The sequence below is a fragment of the Podospora pseudoanserina genome, chromosome 3 (genome assembly GCF_035222485.1).
Source record: "Podospora pseudoanserina strain CBS 124.78 chromosome 3, whole genome shotgun sequence".
Classification (NCBI taxonomy): Eukaryota; Fungi; Ascomycota; class Sordariomycetes; order Sordariales; family Podosporaceae; genus Podospora; species Podospora pseudoanserina.
This window is the reverse complement of record NC_085922.1, coordinates 307,453-321,292: the sequence shown is the minus strand read 5'-3', so window position 1 is coordinate 321,292 and position 13,840 is coordinate 307,453. Positions and strand designations below refer to the sequence as shown.

At 52.7% G+C, this 13,840-nt stretch overlaps 3 protein-coding genes across 3 annotated transcripts; 1 reads left to right on the top strand and 2 right to left on the bottom strand.

The window, feature by feature from the left end:
• Nucleotides 1–175: 175 nt before the first annotated feature.
• QC764_300940 (uncharacterized protein) lies at nucleotides 176–2,532 on the bottom strand (the record flags this gene model as incomplete). Its single annotated transcript, XM_062945225.1, has 2 exons — nucleotides 176–1,755; nucleotides 1,816–2,532. 2 exons carry the CDS (start codon nucleotides 2,530–2,532, stop codon nucleotides 697–699), a joined length of 1,776 nt encoding a protein of 591 aa, XP_062801155.1. The 3' UTR covers nucleotides 176–696.
• Nucleotides 2,533–3,206: 674 nt separating this feature from the next.
• Nucleotides 3,207–5,167, bottom strand: QC764_300930 (uncharacterized protein; the record flags this gene model as incomplete). The annotated part of the gene is made up of 2 exons (XM_062945224.1): nucleotides 3,967–5,167; nucleotides 3,207–3,910 (listed from the first exon to the last, which is right to left on the bottom strand). The coding sequence occupies exons 1-2, from the start codon at nucleotides 5,108–5,110 to the stop codon at nucleotides 3,207–3,209; spliced, it is 1,848 nt and encodes a 615-aa protein (XP_062801154.1). The 5' UTR covers nucleotides 5,111–5,167.
• A 4,646-nt stretch (nucleotides 5,168–9,813) lies between these two features.
• QC764_300925 (uncharacterized protein) lies at nucleotides 9,814–11,371 on the top strand. Its single transcript, XM_062945223.1, has 2 exons — nucleotides 9,814–10,533; nucleotides 10,603–11,371. Exons 1-2 carry the CDS (start codon nucleotides 10,120–10,122, stop codon nucleotides 11,248–11,250), a joined length of 1,062 nt encoding a protein of 353 aa, XP_062801153.1. The 5' UTR covers nucleotides 9,814–10,119; the 3' UTR covers nucleotides 11,251–11,371.
• Nucleotides 11,372–13,840: the final 2,469 nt, after the last annotated feature.

Here is a 13,840-nt window from a genome sequence, read left to right as displayed (position 1 = left end):
TGACCCTGCTTAGGCCTTGCTCAGGCTCTTGCTCCCACTGCTCAGGATATCTCCACTTCTGCTCAGGTTAAAGCGGCGACTGCTCAGGTCCCAGAACGGAAACGAAAATCGTCCATATCCAGATTCCGATATTGTTTAGGCCGTAACACAGAATAGCACATAATGAAGACTATTGGCGACATAACATAATATATTTAGTGATCGCCTGAACCCCTAACCCAAAACCACATAGCTCGAGTCTCTGATAGACTAGGGAGTAGGGGTGAGCAGTTATACAATACTGACCTACCTCGGAAAATAAAACATGGGCATGATCAATAATAATATACAGTTCGGCTCACGGTATGAACCCGATTTGCCAAAACAACCGTGGCAGGAAAGACATGTCATAACAGAACCAATAGCAAGTCAAATTCGCGTCAAAAGACAGAGAACGCTCATGTCAGGAGCGCCCCATTCTTCGCTTAACGTGATGCCCATAGCTATTGTAGCTGACCCGCCTGAAGCCCACAGTACCAAAACGCCAACTCCGATCCGGCCCAAATGCAGCCCTGCCTTGCAATGGCTTGAAGCCATCCCTACCCATGAGTGAAACGTATATTGAAAAACACAACCGTGATCCCTCGGAGAGCAAGTCTGCCGAGTGCTCAACTCTTTCGGGTGCAGTACCCCCGCTGACAAAGAAAATCAACAGCCTTAAGCCACAACAGGTTGAGCGCCGTCCCGGCGCGCCTTGCGTACAGGGAGCTCTATTTCGCCATCCGAATCCGAATCTGCAGCCGCAGCCGCAGCCTCCAGCATTCGGTCAATGTCGGCATCAGCCAAAACGGGCCGTGGCGGTTTGGATGACAACGTGAGACCTGCAGAGACAGGTAGGTGCTTCAGCCGAGAAGGCGCGCCGTCACCGGGTCCTCCATTGATTCGCTTTCTGGCATTCCCCCTGGGCGTCCCTTGTGGCTCGTTAACTTCCGTCTCGGTGATGGGCTTCTCGAATTCTACACGTTTTTGGACCTGGGATTGCGACCGAGCGTGATGGTGGTGCATCGGCCTTGAGCTTGGTAATGTTCTCCTGCCCGAAGGCAGTGCTGTGCGTGATGGTCCCGAGTGACCAATTGGGAGCGGTTGCGATGATGAGGGGAACGCATGTTTGAGATTGGCCGAGTTTCCAGGACTGCTCATGAACAGCAGGGATTCTATGGCATCCTTTTCAGCGTTGTTCTGGTGCGGCGAGAACCCCATGGCATCGACTAGCGATGGTCGATGCTGTGCGGCGTTGGCGTATCCCGGTAACTGGCCGGGGCTCAGAAGATCTGGATATGATGAGCCGTGGTATGAGACTGAGAGGAGGGATGGTGTAAGTCTCGGGTTGGAGTGTCTCCGCGGGTGAACGGAATGCAGGGATGGTTGGATGGACACGGGAGGGGCCAGACCTGGGGCAGTATTTTTGACGGGGGATGTCGAGCTTCCACGAGAAGGCATCAATGGGGGCTCTCGCCCGTAGGGATCTCCATGTCGTCCTGGTAGTTGCTGTGCAAAGGCCGTGGCAGGGGTTGTGTTGTTGCTAGCACGCTGTGACCCACCAGACAGTTGTGGGCTTGCTGACGACCCGTTTCTGAGGTGTATTGTCGAGTTACTTGAGGTGGGGGACGCAGCCTTGGAGGCAAGATCTTCAACCTCGTCGATGGAGTGTGTTTGCCAGCCACGGTTCACCTTAACCATGGCATAGGACAAGCGCGCCTTGAGTTCGGCGGATACCTGTATGGCGGGTTAGCATACCTGTTGAGATAGGGGAGACTTGTGCCGGATTTAATGCACCTCTCCAACACGGCTTCCCGTCGTGGAAGCGATACTGACGGCACTGGGGTTTCGAGAGTGGCCACCCATATGTGTCTGGCCTGGCGACATGAGGACCTGACCGTCGCGTAATGCCTCCTTGACGGCACCATCGGCCATCCTCTTCCGCGACGAGGCACCGTTGACGTATAGGTCCATCGCGGTCTCGGGTATTCTCTCTTGGGCGGCGGCGATCTGAGACAATTGGAGGAGTTGTGACGATCCTTGACTTGACTGGTGGGCGCTGGCGGTGCCAGGGCTCGCTCCTCTGCCGTTCACAGGTGGGGTAAAGACGCGGTCGGTGATGTTTGTGGAACTGCTCTCTTGCGAGTCGCTGCGCTGGAGGGTAGGCTGGCGATAGTCGTCGACGGCGAGCGGGTGTGTCGGGGAGGTTGAGCGAGGGTAAAATGGTGCTGCCTGGTGCTGCTGCTGGGACGTGTGGGCAGCAGGGCTGACGGCCATGGTTGCTGGTCGGTCGCGTGCGATTGGGGTCTGGTTCGGTGTCGCGTCTGGGGCGTCTTGCGGGTGGCCTGCAGCGGTCGGTGGTATTAGGGGAAGGGTGTCATGGTGAGGCTGCATTTTGCGGTTGAGGTTGTCGACACCTCGGTTGGATGCCGAAAGCGGGAATGTCTTGGAATCTTTGTCTCCGACACGTCCTCCGTCGACCCGAGGCGGATTCGACGCCGAGTCCTCTTCCATGTCGCAAAGAGTTCTGGCGGTTTGGCGGCGGCGGCAGTAGGGTCCCAGCAGGAAGAAGCAAATTCACACAGGCTGGGCAACGGCGGAGAGGGCAGGGAACGGCAGCGGACAGCCAGTGAGGTGAGGGGAGGGGGGTGTGGGTGGACAGAAGGATAGGTTGGATTGCGAGATTTGTCCCAGTGGTTTAGTGGTTACGCGGTTCGCGCGACGCCCACCGCGGCCCAGAGTTCGTTAGCGGGAGGGCCCGCGCACAGACTCACATGGCATTGGACCACCCACCCACCTCAAGCTCCACAGAGAGCGAGCCCTCCACTTTATGCTGTTCCCCCACAGAAGCAAGTCACTCAAAATGAGGTTGCCCTCGACCATTCGAGATGATGTTGAAGGATATGAAATCCAGTTAGGGGTGGTCTGTCAGATCCATTCAAATTCAGTTCGTATACGGAGTACTCTTCTGCTCACGCTGCAGTCATTGCCCTGTCCGGGCAGTGGCAGCTCCAGTGACATGAAATGTGGGGCTAGTTTGTGCGGTGCAAAACGTCAAAAATGGCGCGGGCCCAAGGAAAAACACTGACCAACCGCTTGAGCCAGAAAAAAAGCGAGCGTGGACGCGAAGTCACGTGGTCAGGGAATTGGTTGGCAGCCCACGACTGTTCGATTATTATCCAAGGTAATCAAGACTTGTCCAGGCCTCGCGCCTCCCACGAATCGATCCCCAGCTCCTTGTCCAGTTTTCCCAGCCATTCCGACGCTGACTCTGTCACCACACAGGCCCGCTCAAAGTTGGCCCCCTCCTTATCGAATGGCCCGGCTATCTTGTACTCTGGAATCCGGACATTGTTCTTGACCCATTCATAGCCAACAACCTCCTTTATGCTGCCATCTGCTTGCGTCTGCGACACAACAGTCTTTTGGCGCGTAAAGTCCTTGAGCGGCACTGGGTCATAACCCACACCTTCGGCGCTGAGCCGGTCCATCCTGTACCTTACTGTTGGGTGAATCTCTTCATTGGTCCTCCCTTTCTGACTTTCTTTATATTCGCCTGGAGTACGGTACTTGGAACCCGTCGCCTTCTTGATCCAGCCACCCTCGAACGTGTCGACGATTGGGCCGGTCGCCCACCCCATGAGCGCCTCAGCTGCAAGATTTCGAGCCCAGGTCAAGCCGCTGTCAATGCCATTCTTGGCATTATCTCTCGCCTTGAGAGCGTTGATCTTCTTTATCAGCCAGTGGTCCTGCTTCTTGCTCGTGATGAGGTCGTCGATAATTGGCTGTATGACCATGAATCGGTCTGTCAACATTTCAAAGGCGTTGTTGTCAAAATGGAGGTGTGGCGTTAGCTGCTCAACCATCCACATCAACGTAATCATGGCAATCTCTGGAAGCCGATCAGCATCGTTCCCAATGGTTGCGTGCGGGAAGTGACAAGCCTACGCTCAAAGTCTCCCCTTCTCTGTTCCAGCGCCTCCTTGCTCCCGCCTCCCATGTTCACATGAACACCGGGGAACCAAACTTGCAAAAGCTTAGGCTCGGCGTCCCGCTTGCCCAACTCCTCAAACATTTCAGCAGCGACAAGGTTCTCCCAAGCTTCGGTCAGCTGGTCCTCGGTTGCCCCGTCTGTGTCTCGGAGCTCTTCCCATGCCTGTCTCAGATCCGCCACGTTGCTTCCCGCAGCAGGGCGAACAGGAGGGGCTGGAAGATGCCAAACAGCAGCGTCGAATGGCTTTCTGTGCTCGTCCAGCGCAAGAGCCTGATAGGCGTGCTTGATGTAGGGGCTCAGCGTCACGTTATGGAAGCCAAACTTCTCTACCGTAACTGCCCAGCTCAACAGCCACGCGAGGCCACCCATGATGTAACCTTCAAATTCAGGGATGCCGAGACAACCCACCGTGTCGAAAACAGCGACAGCTTCGACCCATCTCGTCGCCTCCGGAGGAGCTCCATGCGGTTTCTTCTCCCAGGCTGAAGGTGCCTGCTTCCACCCCTTGGGGCTTCCCTTCTGGTTCGGGTCAAACAGCCGCTTTCCCTCCACCCATTCACGCCAGGCCTTGCTCTGGCGAAAGAGAATGTTGTCGCTGTGGGCCTGGTAGGCATTGTACAGCTCGGCAAAGTCTTGCATATCTCTGGGCTGGATCACGCCAATATCAGTGACCAGTCCAGCAACGGCCCGAGCCGTGTAAGCACCGCGCGAGAATCCCAGACAAAAGATTTGGTCGCCCAGAGTGTAGTTGTTGACGATGAAGTTGTACGCTTCGATGACGTTGCCGACAAAGCCTGAACCCGTGTTGCCCTGTCGAGCAGACTCCAGAACACCTACGGCAGTTCCGATGCCGGCGTCGTAGTAGACGACCTGCTGCCACTCCTTTGCTGGGTCGTCCCCATCTCTGCCCACCTTGCTCAGATACCGCGCGATTCGGGTGATGTTGGAAGGAATGTTGACTGTGTTGGTGACTGATGACTGCCAGGTGCCATCGCAGCAAATGATGATTCTCTTGGCGGCAGGCTTGAGGGTGACATCTTTAAACCCGCTCTGCCGGAAGTCACTGCCAGAGGGGAAGAAGGGCATAAAACCACCCATTGTGGCAGTTTTGCGAGCGCTGATAGTGAAGCACTGGATAGGTAAAGAAGATGATAGGCAAACTGGAAGCCAGCTAATCAATGCACAACTCTCCAAGGGGCTCCAACTATTTATCTCTTACGATATTGCACAAGAATTCTGTCAGCTTGCCTCCACAAGCGCTGGGTTTCCAGATAGGGATGGGCGCATGGTTCTATCTAGAAGCTAGCCTTCTTGATGCAGTGTTTTGTGGCAACCCACCAATGCCAGAGCGAGGTGAGACCGGTTTAGTGGGTCGATATTACTTTCAGCTCCAGCTCAGCACCTGTCTTATCGATCTAGATCTTTATGGCCCCAGCTGAATGCAAACCCGGGTGGCACAAATTGCAGTACTTCGGGTGTTTTGGTCCGGAAGAAAATGAACATAGGTATTTTCCAATGCTTTTTGTTCCGACACCAGAGGCAATCCCATTGAGGCCCCCGTTGGGTGCTACGGCCTGGAAGATGATCAAAGCCAAGCATGTGAAGGCATTGGATGAATTGGAAAGGGTTGATGTGGTGAGTGGAATGGGAAGGGAGATCCCTTGACATTGTACCTAGGTAAGTATAACGTACATTATCAGCGAGTGACCCATATCAGCGAGTGACCCACCTCCCACCACACCCTAACAAACCATCCTCAATTATACCACATCAACATAAGGAATTAACTATAATTACATCAGAAACAGCTGAATCAGATGCTTCTGCAGCCTCCTGGCAAGTGCGCGCATTATGGCCAGGCTTGCCGCACACACTACAGCACCGAACCTTCGTACGAGCCCCCCCTGCATTACTACTTTCCGGCTGCGTTTCTTGCACTCCCTCCCTATCCACGGCCTTCTGATCCAGTAGATCCTGTACCTCTTGTACAGTAAGTGACCCTCCAAGCCTTACGCGTGTTTTTTTAGCTCTCCGGCGTTTGCTTAATGCCTCATTGGCCTTACGGAGCGACGAGACCTCTGCACGAAGGAGAGCCACCTGGTGCATTATAGCTGTTGTACCCTTTAGTAAGCTGGTCTACCGCAGCCAACATTGAAGTCGGAGAGCTATTTTGATGGTTGGCAATGCGAGTCTTAATAAGCGTTGACTGTGAATTGGCTTCTCGAGGGTTGTGTGGTGTTTGGGAGACCCAAGGTTGTGCAGTGCCGGGCCGTGAGTTTGGAGGTGTTGGCGTACGAAGCTTTACATCTAGCTTAAAAAGCACCTTCTCTGGATCGTATAGTATAAGGCCAGCACCTGCAAAGCCACCCTGTATATTCTTCTCCGTTATAGAGGCGTAGAAGGCCTCGCGGAAGGCACAGAGGAACTCGAGCTTGCTTACGTGGTTGATATGCATGCGCATCAAGTCCTCGATCTGGCGGCCGTACGCCTGTTTTAGCGGCCCAAAGCAGCCAACATCGAGTGGCTGGAGGAGGTGGGAGGAATGTGGAGGCATGCAGAGCGTGATAATGTTATTCTGCTGGCAGTAGCGCTCGAATTCGGTCGAGTGGTGGCTTTCGTGGCCGTCGAGGATTAACAACCGGTATTTGCCCTTTATACGGGACGCTGTATAATAGTCGAAGTGTTTGATCCAATCTAGGCCTACCGCATTGGTAGTCCAGCCATTATCGGTAGTTGCGATGCGCCAGGTGGACGGTAGGTTGCACTCGGTATACCAGTTGGCAAGGTGGTACTGCGCGGCTAAGATAATGAAAGGAGGGATGGCCCAGCCGAGGGCATTGACTCCCTGGATTACCGTTGCCCATTCGCGGTTGCCAGGCTAGGCCAGTTTCGCCTTGCTAAGGCCGTCTGAGGTCGTAACTACCATACCCGCGAAGATAATACCCATCATAAACCCAGTCTCGTCGAAGTTGTAGATATCGTCATCTACAATACCGTACTTGGCCTTAGTGTTCCGTATAAGCGCGAACCACTCGCTAATGACTTTTGGATCCTCGCATTTGGCCCTCTGGTAGTCGTATCTACGCGTAAAGCGCGTACGGAGCTCTAGTTGGCGTTTAACAAATCGATGTACCCAGAGCTTGCCGACAGGGGCGCATCGCGTACGCGTAGCAGTTGGTTGGCCATATCTTCCACACCACGCAATCTGGGTGGAAAAGCTCGCGCACATAGCTCAATAATGTATTGGACAATAGCCTCCTCTTCTGATTGAGTGAGCTTCTTCGAATTAGGTGTTATATCGCGTCGTGCAGGCTTGCCGATACGGCGACGCCCTAGTGTTTTACGGTCGACTCCGTAAATTTTAGCTGCAGCTCGTTCGCTTAGATTCTCGTCATTTTGAAGAGCTTGGAGGGCTAAGATTATCTGGCTTTCGTTTGAAGTAGTGGGCATTTTGGATGGTAGAGGAAAGTTGTTGTGAAGTGCAAAGATGTCGCGTCGCGTAGAAAGTGGGTCACTCGCTGATATGGGTCACTCGCTGATAATGTACGTTATGATGTTTTTCTCTCTCAGTCACTGTCTCCGATCAAGTCAATCACCTCCACGATTCTTCTCTTCTCACCCGCCACAGACACAGCAACCCGACGTACGTTCAGTGGCCTGGAAGCGGCTGCTGGAGGGGGTACTTCTACGACATCGCTGTCCTCAGACTCATCGCTCTTCTCTTGTGTCTCGCTGCCTTCTTCTTCAGTGTCCTCATCTTCCTGCCAGTCCGGCAAGAGCTCATTTACGCAGCCTCGCTGGCAAATCACAAGAACCTATCATCGAGCAACAGTGAGTGTTCACCCAGGTAGATATAGTAAAGAAGCCGACAGAGCGAAAGGCGCTCACGGTAGACCTGTACCAATGCGTCGCTTCGAGTCCATCATTGCCCATGTAGCCGGTGTAATCCGTTTCCTCCCGCGTGGCCTTGGAAAAAGGGTTTCTGTAGAGCCTATCTGGATCAAAAGGCAGATCCTCGCCCCATACCTCACCGTCGAGATCCAAAACTGACAATATTCTACGTTCTGACCGTTCAATATCCCTAAACTCGTGCCACTCCGGGGGTGGCCGTGGTGCACGGTAACCGTACCGACTTTTGGAGCCCACCTCGGCATCGTAGTCAAAGCTGCAGTCTCCATGCTCTTCCTTCTCTAATAGAGCGAAAAAGAGAAGCTATCGGCCCTTCAGTGCTTCGAGCTGAACAGAGGCTACCGTATAGTCGTGGTCCAGCTCGTAGAGCAGATAAGACCAGCGGGGGGCAGACTTGAGCCAAACTTCAAGGACCTGATGAAGGGCCACCTCGTGGCGCTCCAAATTGGATGCAGAGGGTAGAGAGAGACCCCCTATTGGTGATAGGGCGGGTGCAGAGATTGAACGTGAGGACCCAGCGCGTACCCTTCTCAGCGGGCCTGATCTCGTGTCTGATATCGGAGTACCACGTGGCCTACGAAACGGAATCCGTTGAAGAGGCGTAAACCATTTTACGCCCTGCATGTCGTAGAATCACATCTCCACCTTGATAGTAAGAAGGAAGGGACAGGACCAAACTTCCAAACATGCCACGTTCCTTCTCCGAGCTCGAATTGTTTTGCGTCCAGTTGGATGGTGTGGCGGACATCTTTGTCGACAAGGGTGGTGCCTCCCTTCCCTTAGAGGGCGGTTCGACCGCAGGATAAAAGCTTCTTGAAGTCTTCCCTCTCGAGCGGTTGCTGGATAACGCCCTCGATTTTTGGCTTTGTTGAGTGCCTTTAGATCGGGCTTGTATGGCGTGCATCTCGAGGCCATGACCAAAGAGAAACAGAGCCGAGGGATAGCGAGAGATGTTGTCGGAGAGAAAGTGAGACGCGTTGAAAAAAAAACAAGAGAAAAAAGAAAGAAAAAAGAAAGAAAAAAGAAGAGAAAAAGGAGAACCGGGACGCGCCCAATCCCGGCGTTTTAGCCGGGAACTTTACAGTGCAAACGGATTCACGGATTTCTATATCGGAAAGCTCTGAAGTTGTATGGGGGTTGGGGGTCCATGGAAAAGCCAGGCGATTGGAGGAACAACCGCCTACCTAGGGAGGGCCTCACAAAGCATCTGTTGAGTTTTATTTTTTTTTTATTTTAACTTTTGGCAGTGTTTGGCAAGACACGTCCTCGGTGATATTGCTTCGAAGTTCAAAGGTCTCAAAAAATCACAGGGTCTGTTTGGTTCCACAACGTAGAAATCAAGGTGGATCATGGCAGAATGCTTTTTCAACACCACCTTGGCATTCAGGGGCACCCACCCCAGTCTAGAACCTCGACCAAAAGTACAAACCTGTTGTTACGCAAGTATGATCTTCAGCAGGCTCCCGAGTTGCAAGAGATGCATAGCTTGGCATAGCAGACTTTGATTTGCCGTTGTGGTTGCCTGCAGTGGATATTTGTTCAAGTGCTTATGTTGTGGAGAAAGAATGTTTAACTTGTCAGCTTACTCTGGGATCTGACTCGGCTCCAGATCTCTGCATGTCGCTCGTGAGTCGTGGCAAATACTCTAGAAGTATAAGCTCTTTAGGTACATTTATCCCCACCATATGCACCACTCGGCTAGGCTTCTCTGCAGCGGCATTGTCAACGACATGCTTGCAATTTAGAATTCCTTGCCGGCTCCCGATAAACAGGTGCAAACACATGGTTAGGTGAGGCAGATTGGCGGGGATTGGTGTTGTGACACCGGACCAATTCAATCTAAAGTCCCGTAGACTCAAGGCAGATGGTAAGGTAGACAACCCAGATTCTCCACGGAGGGCCTCACTTCGTCTGAAACTTTGATGATGATGACAATAGCACTACTGTCTCGACGAGTACCTAGCATATCCACCTTTGGCTTTTGTACAATTTTGACCGAGGCCGAATCAAGACTGTAAGAAGATGAGGTCAATGCCGATGAAAGTATATAAGGGCAATCCTGTCCTCCTCAACTAGAGTTTCCTTCATCACCATCAGTCTCATCATCCATCGCCCACCACCTTCATCTTGCCCCTCAACTTCTTCTGCAAGCTCACCTACCAAATTTCTCACCACAATCCATTCCCACCACCACCAAAATGTCCAAAGTTATTGGCGTCATCTCCGGCCTGCTCGGCATCCTCCAATTTTCCATGGACAACTTCCCCAAAAAGCAGTCCAACTCGTGCGTTGTGCGTGTCTCGACCGGTCTCGCATCCTCAGGTGGTCTTGAAAACCCCGAGGGTGGTGTGTACAAGGTTCACGTCTTCAACCAGAACCAGGAGCGCATTGGGTGGAGCAACGGAAAGTTCATCTCCAACGGTGGCTTTGTCGACATCAAGGTCGACCAGGGCTCAAACCGCCAGCAAGCTGCCTTTGCCACCATTGAGGCCACGGCCGATGGTATCTGCATCCCTTATATGTCTGCCACCTGGGTTGACGAGCAAAAGTATGGCTGGGTGGGCGACATCGGTTCGTACTGCGGGCAAAAGTGGTATTACAGCAACTACTGGGTACGTCCTCCTGTCTTTCTCCATCTCTCAGCGGCTAATCATTTTCTGACAATGCTTTCGACTGAACAGGTTGCTAATACCCAACCTCGCTGCACTTGGGTTGACCGGGACCACTCTCATGGCGTCAAAGCCGGCATGATCATGGTCCATTGGCCCAGCTTCCACACCAACGATAACTGGGTATCGGGCGACCCCAACCCCCGCTCCAAGTGCGGCTACCCCGGTTTCCGTGCCTACAAGAACTGGGGCGATGCTGAGGTCACCGAGTGGTGGAAGCGTGACGACACCAATACCACCACCCCCGCTGAGATTACCAATGACGATGGAGTCTTCGACCCTAACAACTTTGACGGCAGCAAGTGGGTTGAGACCGACTACACCTCGGGCGACTCCAGCTCCGTTGTCATTGCCGGTCGCCAGATCATCAAGAAGCGCACCGTCCGCAAGCTCGACCCTCGTCTCGTCATCTCCAACTCGCCCTTCCACAAGGCCTCGGAGCTTTGCGAGAGTGAGACGTCTTTCGGCCCCGACTTTGTGTCTCTTGTTGAGGGCATGTACTGCAACATGGAGACTTCTGAGCTGCTGCCTCTTTGCACCGAGGGGCTTCAGAGGGGATGCTTCCATCTCGAGCAGAAGACCCATGTCAAGCGGGATGGTGTTGTCAGCGAGGGACAGAAGGAATATGAGTACATCCTTGACTGGACGACTTCCAACTGAGAGAATTGTGAAGGCAAGGTGTTTTGGTGGTCGTTATTGGGGTGACAAGAATCGATTCAGAAGGGGGAAGAAGTCGTACAATGCAGTGTTTTGTTTGATGGGTTGAAAATATAGCTGCGGACTTAAGAATGCAAATAGAAGAGTTTGAGTTGTAAGGGATGGTTCATTTTATTTCTGATCGTTCGTGCGCACTGTCCCTTGTTGATCTTGCTGCTGTGAGCCATCCAATCCCTGCTGCGACCAGACGTCGACCACGACTCGAGCGAACTGGGCTTCCATCTTTCAAAAACGACACACTCGCAACCATGTCTGGACCAGAAAGAAAAACACCGTCCGTGAGGGGGGATACAACCGTCATCGCCCCATAAACCTGCCCCTTGTCCAGGTTTTACTTACGGTGCCGAGTACATAACATGGCCGAACAACAGCGATAGCTACCACGACATCTTTAGAAATGACGGCGTCGAATTTCTCAACGAAACTGCCTTGGAGAAGCTGCTTTTCACTCGCTGTCCGAGTTCCATCAGGAGCACTTGACCAAAAATCACCAAAAATTGCTATCGACTCAACTGGAGTTTTACGGAATCAAATTCAAGAAAGGTGATCTTCTTGCCAATCTCAGAAAGACCTCAGAACACGCAGTAAAGGCCGGTAAAGTTGAGTAGTCGCCTCTCTCACCCGAGTTCGGTACCGGGCAACTAGTAAAAACTCGCAGTGCAAAGATCTGGACCCGACCGTGTCCTGTGTGCTAGACCGACTGCGTGCCGACTATGACGCCGCGTTTGAACTTCTGTATAATGGACTGTTCGCCAAACTCAATGGTAACATGGCCATGGAAGCGAATCACCACCCGCTACGATTTGTAAAGAAATACTTCTTGGACAGTCATGGAAAGCGCCAGATCCTACCAAGACCAAGGAAGCGCTTGTATTCCGACTATGGTACACTGACATCAAAAGCGAGCTCACCTAGGCTATCAGGACAATTCCAGGGCTTATACTGCATCCGACCAAACATGTCACCTTTTTGGGCGGTGAGGGCACCATCGATGACGGCAGCATCATTCCCCGGATGGAAAACAAGAAGCCCGTCAGTCCACTCGTGCTCGACTGATGGGACCTCGAGAAAAGCTTTCCTGAAAGCATGGTGTTGAAGTATCCAGGGCTGATAACGAAGGAATTTGATAAGCGGGTTGTTGTCCTTGGTCGCGACAATGATCGTGACCAGATCGACTTTGAGATTAAGCTACTCAAAGAGGCGGCTCAAAGGGAGAAGGAACTTGAGGCGGCCAAGAGGCGACAGGAACAAGCTGAGCAGGAGGCAGCCAAACAAGCGGCGTGGAACCGCCGGACAGCAGGGTATCACCGGCTGCTGTCTGCTTTTCGCCAATATGAACAGGAGGCTTCCCGAGCCATGCTGGGTTTGTCCAACCTGCCAGGAAAATATGTTGTGAAAGCTACAAGCAAGGAGTTAGCTGACTACGACGCAGCCGCCGAAAGCGGAGAAGAGATGATGATCAGCATTTTTCCAACGCCAGCTACTTCCACGGTGGTGGCAGGCGTCTTGACGATGATGGCTCAGAAATCGGTCTGTCAACTTCAAGAAATTGGGGCACCGATCTTTCCAGCAGCAGCAAGGTCAAAATCGAGGACGAGGCCAAAGAAAACAAGCCCGCCAGTCTTTCGCCAATGGTGGGACAGAAGAGAGAGGTGGGAAACATCTCTGATCCCTGGGGCGTTCAAGCTGCCAGGGCTAAGAGGCAGCAGATGATGGTCAACACGTCGTCCACCATTGAAACTACGCCCTTGGTCAAAATGAAGCCAAACTCTCCCAAGGGGCACGCGTTCTTTCCGCGACACATACCCTCGAAGCCTCGGCACCCCAACCGCGTTTAATTCCAATTTGTCTGCAGCGACATGGGCGGGTATCCAAACGTGGTTTACAAGAACAGCCATATTTATTACTTCGACTTTGACAGGGGCGCGGGTTGGCTGAAAGCAACGGGCGTGTTCCATCTACCCAGATTGGTACGGCAAGGAGCGCAGACAATTTCCATCCGGAAGATCTCCAACGTACCGACTAAAAAGGAATCTTTGGAGTGGTATGAGTTTGATGGAAGGCGCCGGGGGCCAGGATGGTGATTTTGGCTAGAGATGATGCGTTGTTCTCTTGTTTGTTCAGGAGACATGGTGGCTGGGCTGTGATTAAGTACCTCAAAGTCCATGACCAAATTCTTAGATCAAGCTTTGGATCAGGGGCAGGCGCAAGTTTATACTGCTTACTCTATCTAGCTAATGTAATACCTACCTGTGTTCAGTTCTTGTGTAAGATGCACAGCTGCTTTGCTTATTCGTGTAAATGGCTCAGCTGGTGCACAGTTTTTGGGGACTCAAAAACGACAGCCGGCTATTTGTGGTAACCACTGCGTGCCAAGCCTTTGGTATCTTGAAGCCTGCCTGAGGTAGCTTCGCTTCTCTAGTGTCATCTATAAACCCGGCCCATTCCCCTCTTGATGTTCAAAGCGTCCTCATTTTCCTCAACACAACACATACTTCTTACTTTCACCCTTGAAAACTCCCCTTCACAGTAT

What these genes read in the sequence shown, in the direction of transcription:
- QC764_300925 (XM_062945223.1), top strand. Translation starts at nt 10,120, where the DNA reads ATGTCCAAAGTTATTGGCGTCATCTCCGGCCTGCTCGGCATCCTCCAA. An exon ending in GGTATTACAGCAACTACTGG is followed by an intron (nt 10,534 to 10,602) that starts GTACGTCCTCCT and finishes TCGACTGAACAG; the next exon opens with GTTGCTAATACCCAACCTCG.